Source organism: Convolutriloba macropyga, chromosome 7 (assembly GCF_964194025.1).
Source record: "Convolutriloba macropyga chromosome 7, txConMacr16.3, whole genome shotgun sequence".
Lineage (NCBI taxonomy): Eukaryota > Metazoa > Xenacoelomorpha > Acoela > Convolutidae > Convolutriloba > Convolutriloba macropyga.
Genome location: NC_134474.1, coordinates 14556396 through 14565534, shown reverse-complemented (window position 1 = coordinate 14565534; position 9139 = coordinate 14556396). Strand labels below are relative to the sequence as shown.

Genomic DNA, 9139 nt, shown 5'->3' with positions numbered 1-9139 from the left:
GAAAAGCTTTGTTTGTAATTCTTGGTTTATTAAAACTAGTATTTACTTTTCGATTTCAAATTATCTAAATTCTGGATGCGCTTTTCGAATATCTGAATTTCAATTTTTCCTGCATTCTGTCAAGTCAGTTGACTTCTGTCGGTTTGATTTTTAATATCATTCCTTTTGTTTGTTTTTGTTTACTTCTTGCCCTTTTTAGCTCCTTTTCCTTTTGCCGCTTTCTTTTGGGTTTTCTTTGTCACTTTGGATTTTCCCGGTCCCTTCGATCTCCCCGTTCGTCGTCTCCTTTTCAAGCCAGCCTTCTCCGGATCGTTCAGCTTGTACTCTCCCTTTTTGTACGTCAGAGCTTTGTGAACGTGTTGAGTTCCTCCCCCCTCCCGTACCAAAACGTCGTGAAACTGGTTGTAGAATTCCAAATCGCGGTTGATAGCCAGGTACACTTTTCGAGGCGTGATTCTCTCCTTTAGAGCTCTTTCTCCTTTTTTGAACTTGATGCTTCCGGCTAGATCCAGAAGTTCGCATACGATGTTGCACATGGCGTTTCCCATCACTTCTGCAGCGGGTATTCCCATCTTTTTCCCGGTCATTTTTTTGACATTCCTTCTGATTCGGTATGCGGGGAAACGAACTGTGCACACTTTAGCTTCTTTTGCTTTTCCCATTTCCCCAAACTTGTTGTTACGCTTCACTTTTATGTATAATATGTCTGTATATAGCAGCTAATTAATCGACTGATTTATACAAATGTTTTACCAAAATGTGACACATTTGACTTGATTTTGTTCACATGATTATATCGGAAAAATCACGTGACTTTCAAAAAGCGCGGAAATCTAATTACTGACTCTTTCAAAAGTGCCTACAAGAAACAGATCTTTCCAATTATAGCCCCCTCCACCAAAGAAATTGGTGGTGTTTCCCATTTTATCCCCCCCCCCCCCCACCCCCAGAGCATGTTCATATAGAACACGGGGAGAATAGATACGATTACTAATTATCTATACGCCCTCAGCTTATTGAATATGAGTGCATATTATTTGCAACCTTCAAGAGCCCTCCTACAACTTAGTTATTTGTCTCAAAATCCCTTTTGCAGAGAAAAGAAACAAAATCCGTAGAAAAATTGAATCGATTGTTAGAAAAAGACATTTTCCATTTCTTGTATTTTGAGATAAATTTTATTTTTTTTTACTTTCATCCTCCTCTCACGTTTCAAATACCTTTAAGAAGCTAAAAAAATTAGATTTTGTCGGTTTCTCGCCTCACCAAAGTACTCTATGCTCCCCCAGTTAAATAGGACGTCTCATTGCATGGTAAATGGTTATCAAAATATAGCACGTGCAATTAGGGGTTGCAAATAAAATATACTCTCTAAGCTGGCGGGTGGGAGGGGGGGGGGGGGGGGGGGACAATCGTTCGAGATCCGAAAAAGTTGCTGTAAGCATGAAAAAGTGAAATTTAATAGTTTTTGTATTAAAAACATGAAAAAATCAAGCATTTGAGATAGATGAGCAAACCGGTAACATTTTATCCCCTAAAAAACAAAAAATTAAACCCAGGTATCAAGTATATCATTATTTAAACGTATCTTTACAAATATAACATTAAAATGTAATTTTGAGCTGGATAGTTGTATCTGATCCTGAAAAAAAATTTATTTATAATTAAAATGTAATATTAATCTAATAAATAAGGGAAGCAACATTATAATTTCTTTTGATTTCTGCGAAAACAGTTGTAGTTTAATTCCCTACAAACTTTTTTGAGAGTATTAAAAATACTTCCATTTCTACATTAACAGTAACCAAAAAAGATTAATTTAAAAGTAACACAAATGGGTTTATAAAAATTTCATTGCAACTGCGCTCTGCGCCCGTGTGATAAACAGACTAGATGTTTTTTTTTGCGGCGGGATGTTTTTAAAGCTACCCAGGACATATTTACTGCGCTAGTTTGCTGATCATTTTCTTTGAACTCAATTTAGTTTACCCGATTTTAATTATAAACAAAATCTTGAAGCAAAGTATATAAAAAAAAACGTTTGTTTTCAATAACATAATTAATTCTGTTGTTTTCTGAACGTATTTTTTGGATATTTTCAGAACATTCCTTTTTGAAAATTTTCAGGGCGTCTGTTTTTATTCACATTTTAGACAAGGTATAATTGTGTCCCCCAGGACGCTATGCACCTCCAGTGACAGATCACATGTCACTACATAGTAAACAACCATGTAAATTGTGAAATGCGATTCTTAGGTGTGCAAATAATATGAATCCAGGGCCCAAACGGAAAAAGTCTCAGGACGGATATCTGATAAAAAATTTTTATTTTTCGACTTTTTTCTTCCAAATCGGAAAAGAGGGTAATATACGACTTAGTTTAACATTCCGTTTATAAAGTGGCACAGTAAATAATAATAGTTTTTCAAGTATATTGAGAGTTTGGCAGATTAGAGAAATGTTCCCCGTTGTTTTGCTTTCTAGGAAAGAAAACCTTTAATGTCTTTTTTCTAGAGAATTTTGTTATTGCGGTGAACTGCAGGCCAGAAAAAAAATTGAATTGTTTTTTGATAGATTTTTGATATTTGGGATGCAAGTCTAAAGACAATGTTTTTATGCAAAAAATATATGTTCAAAAACTCGAGCTGCAAAAATTTAATTATAGAAGTTTTCTTGCAAAAATTTCAATTCACCAGAACTATATGCGACGAAAGATTTTGGTGAAAAACAGTCTGTTTGTCGAATTCGAAGATTTCAAATGACTTACTAGCGACGAAAGATATGCGACGAAAGCTTTTGGTGAAAAACAGTCTGTTTGTCGAATTCGAAGATTTCAAATGACTTACTAGCCCTAAAAAGAATTTCCATTTTTAAAAAAAATTTAGCTGTAGTAAAAATTGGTTTTTGACTGTGGAGCGCAATCAGTAGTAAAATAATTGTGGAGCACAATCCAGAGTGATAAACTAGAACAGATTCAAATCATTTTCGTTAAATTTTTTTCGTTCAATAAATTATTTTGAAGAAACCAGACTTGATCAAGGGGTATTAAAATTGGGTTTTTGCCTAAGCCTCAAAACATTCTTACCAGAAATACTGCTCAGCCAATTGCAAATGCACTCCATTATCCCACTCCATCTCCCTGCAGCTGAATGTTTTGATTAGTGCCCAAGAATGCTTCAAAAATTATTTTGCAAGGAAAGTTAAACACTCGGCAAAAAAACTATAAAGTTTTTCTGGGGATTAATCAAAACATTCTGCTTTATTGAGATGGAGTGGAAAAAAGGCATGGATTTGCAATTGACTGAGCAGTATTTCTGCAAAAACGGTTGAGGGTTAGTCGAAAACCCCATTATCAATCACCCTTGATTAATTTTCGTTTCAAATGATTTCTTGAACGAAATGAAAATTTTTCTGGCTTATCACTCAATTTACTGAGTCCTCATTGTCCGTCAAAATCAAAAATTATTTTTTGTTCTAGCTATTTTCTTAAAAAAAGGAATCTCGTTGTTGGGGTAGTAATTCGTTTGAAATCTTCCGATTTGGCACAGCTTTTCATTAAAATTTTGTTGCACATAGTTCTCGTAATTTGAATGCATAATTTCAGAATTTTGCCAATCATGGATTATTTAGACAATTTACTTTCCGAGCAGAGAATGTTTGCCATTCTTAAAATTCAAGTTTCGGGAAAATTGTGGGCAATTGAATCTTCTAAAACGATGCTTTCAACATATTCCGGGAAGGTAAAACAGTTTTGATCTTAGGGACCGGAGAATATTGGACTTCGCAGTTCCCAGAGTGTTCCAATTGAAAATAATGATTTCGCATAAATTCTGAATCTCGCCAATCATGGAATTTTTAGACATAATTTACTTTCCGAGCAGAGATTTTTGGCCATGCCATTAGAAGTTCTATTAGAATCATTTCAACAGATTCATGAAAGTAAAACTTTTTAATCGTAGGAATTAGCTCGCAATTCTTAGTTGTATTCCTATTCAAAGCCTAGTTTTATTACGCTTGTTCAACGTTTGTTAAAGGGAATCTAAATAAGCAAAAAAATGAACCGCATTTTTGCGTGGAGTTTTTCAAGAGCTAAAGTTTTACGGATGATAATTTGATCAAAAAAGCTTCTCACAAAACAACTTCTCTGCATTTATGCAAAGCAAATCTTGGCAAATTTAATTGGTTTCTTAACTCCGACATTTGCGTGGATATTTTTTCTTTTGAATGGTGCCCGATGCTCAACAGCCTTTTCAGGTACAACTTTTTTCCCAATAATTCAATTAATTCTGTTGTTTTCTGAACGTTTTTTTGTTTTTTTGAAATTCTCCAGGGTGTCGTTTTTATTTACAATTAGACAAGGTATAATTACATTTGTGTCCCCCAGGACGCTATGCACCTCCAGTTTCAGATGATATGATTAGAGAAGGTATAATTACATTTGTGTCCCCCAGGACGCTATGCACCTCCAGTTTCAGATGATATGTTACTACATAATAAAGCACAATATAAATCGTGTAATGTGATTATTATGAGTGCAAATAATATGCATCCAGGACCCCAAACTGAAACAGTTCCAGGATGAATGTGAAAAATTTATCTTTCCACTTTTTTTCCCAATTAGAAACCAGGGAACTATATGACTCAAAATTTAGCATTAATTTGATATAGTGGCACAGTAAATAATTATAGTTCTTTAAGTAAAATGAGAGATCGGCTGATGAGAATTAAACTTTTCGCGTTGTTATACTTTCTAAGGACGAGTTCCTTTAACTTTGTCTTTTTTCAAGAGAATTATTTCAGTGTGCTTTATCCTGGAAAAAATTGAATTGGTTTTCGAAATAATTTTTTAAATAATTTGGTTTCAAGTCCAAGGACAAAACTTTCAATGACATAATTCAACAATGAGCTGCAAAAACGTAAGTATTTTTCCATTCTTTGTTGAAAAATTGAAGCATATCTGGGAACTGACAGGAACCTTCTGATTCAGGGACGTGGAGTAGAAAAATGGAGTTGATTGGCATTTGGCTGAGCAGTATTTCAGGTAAAAACGGTTTGAAATTTAAGCGAAAACCCTATTATCAATCCCCCCTTGATCAATTGTGGTCTCTGAATTAATGTCATAAACGAAAATTGAATCTGTTCTGGCGTAGCCCTCAAAATTTGACTCGTGATTGTTCACCAATCAATTCCTAATTTTTACAGTCACCAATCAATTCCTAATTTTTACAGCTAAATTAAACAATACGAAAACTCGTTGTGGAGGTAGTAATCAGTCATCTGAAATCTTCCAATTTGACAAAGTTTTTCACTTAAAATTTTTTTGCTGCACATTCTAGTTTGAAATTCAACAAAGAATGTGCCGTCGAATATTACAAGTTTTTGAAATTGATTGCAATTTTGAAAATTGAACCATAGCTTTTGAATCTCGCTAATTAAAGATTTTTGACGTAATGAACTATATTTGGAGCAAAGAGTGTTCTTTTTGCAGATAAAAGTTTCGGGGAGGTTAGGATTAGCTCTGTGTTCCAATTCAAAGCCTAGTTTTTTATTACGCTTGTTCAACGTTGGAAAAAAATGAATGAAGCAAAAAACTGCATTGTTGCATGGAGTCTTTTGAAGAGCTAAAATTTTATGGATGGTAATTTCATCAAAACGGCTTCTCACAAAACAGCTTTACTACAATTGTGCGTCTTAATAAGATCGAAGTTTCATAAATTCGAAGTTGTCTAGTCTAAATGTACCGTGCCTAAATTGAAAATGACGCACAATTAAAAGAGGTCAGAAGTTTTCCAGGATTGTTACTGTCGCAAGTTTTGACTGGGTCAAGGATTTTTTCAGGAAGCAAGCTGCAGCGCGAGAACTGAAATTTCGGAGTTACGGAAGCATGTAGATAAGTGATGAGCTTTATAAAAGACGAACTGAATTGTAACCGAAATTTACAACTGTAAAAATTATACGATGAAAATTCAAAGAAGTCGTTAATTTTGTCAGTAATGTAAAGGCACGAATTGACAAAATTTCTGTACATTCGAGTACATTCAGGTTTTACATTTCAGTTCGTTCAGTGCATTTAAAAAGCGCTAAATGGCTGATACGACCCAAGTGGTCACATTGGGTTAACTGGTCTCCAAAAAAAAAGAGTTTAGTCACGATCAGTATTTCAGTATTTAGAGTACGGTATTTTCTATTTACAAAGTGGACATTATATTGTCTTCAAAATTTACACTATCATGAAATGTACAAGTCAGTGTTTCCTTTCCAACACTGACATCCCGGGGCCTAAATTTGTTCAACTCGAATTCGGAAGTTGAACTTCCTATTGGCGATCTCCACGGCACCTAGCAAGCCTTTAGCAGCGCAGGCACAAATCAGAGTTTTCCCGTTTTTGTCCTCGGCCAGTTTCTTGAAAACCTGCTTAATGTCCACTCGACCGACGATAGCGGAGAAGGGCGCTGATCCAGCGACTCCGACATCCGACTCCTCGGATTCGATACCTTCTCCTGGTCCCGTGTAGTGGAGAAGGTACTTGACAGATTCGTAGCTCGGAATCTGCATAAGCAGTCGGCATGCCTCAATCAGCAGCCCTTTCTCCCTCGCAGAGAAGACTACCGTCACGTTCGGCATCTTCGGGGGTTTGTCGGGGTTGTTCAAGTCCCAGTTGCCTGAAAAATTTACTTAGGGAACCCACCGCAAGATTTGATTCCCTCGAATTCTTATTTGCTGCATTGCAATTTGAGCATTTTTTAAGTTTTCAATGGGTCAATAGGATCATTAAAACGGCTGTTTGGAAAAACTTCCTGACCCTGACCTTAAATGCACATGCTCTAAATTAAAGCTTATTAGTTCAAACAGGTGAATATTTTTGCCCGTTGATAGGAAATGTATTAGTGATTTTGTTTAATCTGCCTTAAAATGATTGATAGAATCATGCCCGAACTTACTAATCGCAGCCACTGCACTCAACACTAGCCCGAAACCAGATCCTCCTGCAATCAGCACCAGCTTCTCATAACTGGCGAAGTCGCCCACAACGTAGAACGCCGAACGATACGGACCCCAGCTTCGCAAATCCAACTCGAGTACCCGAGAAGGGGCTTCCACTTTATACACGTCAGAGCTGGAAGTCGAAGGCTTAGTTGGGCTCACAACCGACACCCTGCGACCTTCGTCGGAAGCCAGCGAGTGCTCGTCGTGTTGGAAGGCCGCATTGACGTTGTCCAGTGTCTTGTCATTGTCGTTTCTGATGACAGAGACCTCCATCATTTCGATGCTCCGGTTATTGTCAGTATTGTCATTTGAAGTACCGGCAAATGCTGGGTTGTCCTGACCACCTTCCGATTCCTGGATTCTATTCTCGTTTCTGAAAAATAAGATGAACTCATTTTTTCTGGATGTTTCCTGGAGACAACCGACATTTGTGATGGGCCGGTCCCTCCCCTTCAATCCCTCCAGAAAATAACCCTCAATTATGGTAATGCACGTTTCTAGCTAGCAGGAGAACAAACTTCCATCAAGTGTACATACCTCTCCATAAGCCACAGTGACCATGACCTCTTGTTGGCCTTGTTCACATTGATCACGAACCCCACATTCCACAGGTGTCTTGTTCCCTTATCCCAATTCTGGAACCCTGTGTAAGGGTGCGCCCTCTGGAACACCGGAGTGCACAGGTGTCGTTTGTGAAATCGATGCAGCAACCAGAAATTGTCAGCACACGCCTGGTCAGAAAACGGCAAGTTTTCAATCTTGCCCAATAAAATGAACGTATTCTCAGAACATTCTCGAATTTCGTGAACTTTGAACCTGTTCACGCGGTAGAAGAACGTAGCGATAATTCGATCCAAACAGTACAAAATGATAAACGGGAAATTGAATCTCCAGCATAAAGGGTGCGAGTTTTTGCGAACCATGTCGACCATAAAAGCGAAACCAACAAAAGCGTGAACACCCATGGCAACTGAGAAACTTTTGGCCAGCATCCAATCGGATCGGCTGAGGGGCAAAAGGAGGCAGAATATGACGATGATCAGAGCGAATCGGAACACCTCATCCCAGGTGTACAGAATCCTGTCGGATGTCACGTAAGGTCCGAAGGCTTTCACACACGGATCCCACCATTCATCCCAGTTAAACCCATCGTATTGCAGGTTTATATCGATCCGATCAGTCAGCGCCGGTGTCACAAGAACCAGAACATGCAGAATGGTCGGCATTGCAATCAACCAAATTCCAGCGAATCGATGAAAGAGCCAGTTTACGAATCGACAGTTCATTTCGATTTTCCAGGTCGTGATTTCTTCGAAAATATTTGGGATAACCCACATGACAGTAACGAAGCTGATGTTCATAGCCACGATCAGAACCCGTGCGCTAATCAACCATATCCAGGTGGTGATCGCTACTCCATTGATTTCCAAGTCCGGAATGCTACTTCTGGATGGTCGCTTCATAATTGCGTCTCCATCCGTGAGTTCTATCCAAATACGATCCCCAACAGCAAAAATTAGAGATAAAATTGTTAAAATCAGCAACACATTGTGATAGCTGAGGAGCTTTCTTGGCACTATACTCCACATTGTTCTCCAAGTTTTTTTAATAGTTTTCCACGCCTATTAGGTAAAATTAAAATTCTAAAAGAACTGTTTGCAACCCATCGCTCGACGAACTCGACTGAAGACAGCAACAGAAATATGACAACGTTCTCAGACATAGTGACCTTGACTAGACGTGTTAAGTAACAACAAAATGAAAAGTGAACTTTGCAAGACAGCAGAAGTTTTTAAGTTTTTGGCTTATGGTTATAGTAAGTCCCATAAAGTTGCAACGCAAGCGAACGTTCGGAAAGCTCGGGGCATGCAAATGGACAGTGTTTTGCAATGTATCTGCATGTTTTAAATTTGAACTTTGACCTTTCAACGTTCGATAGCGTTGCAACTTCATGGGACTGACTATAGTAAGTCCCATAAAGTTGCAACGCAAGCGAACGTTCCAAAAACTCCTGGCAAGCAATTGATCATCAAAGTGCTAATATCTGCATGTTTTAAATCTGACCTTTGACCTTTGAAACGTCCGATAGCGTTGCAACTTTCTGGGACTGACTATATACTCCTATACAGTTGCAAAGCAAGCAAACGTTCGA

The 9139-nt window shown here is 37.7% G+C and overlaps 1 protein-coding gene across 1 annotated transcript; it reads right to left on the bottom strand.

The window, feature by feature from the left end:
- Positions 1-6141: 6141 nt before the first annotated feature.
- Positions 6142-8683, bottom strand: LOC142342625 (uncharacterized). Its single transcript, XM_075394045.1, has 3 exons — positions 7525-8683; positions 6942-7360; positions 6142-6662 (listed from the first exon to the last, which is right to left on the bottom strand). The coding sequence occupies exons 1-3, from the start codon at positions 8574-8576 to the stop codon at positions 6280-6282; spliced, it is 1854 nt and encodes a 617-aa protein (XP_075250160.1). The 5' UTR covers positions 8577-8683; the 3' UTR covers positions 6142-6279.
- Between the last annotated feature and the right edge of the window lie 456 nt (positions 8684-9139).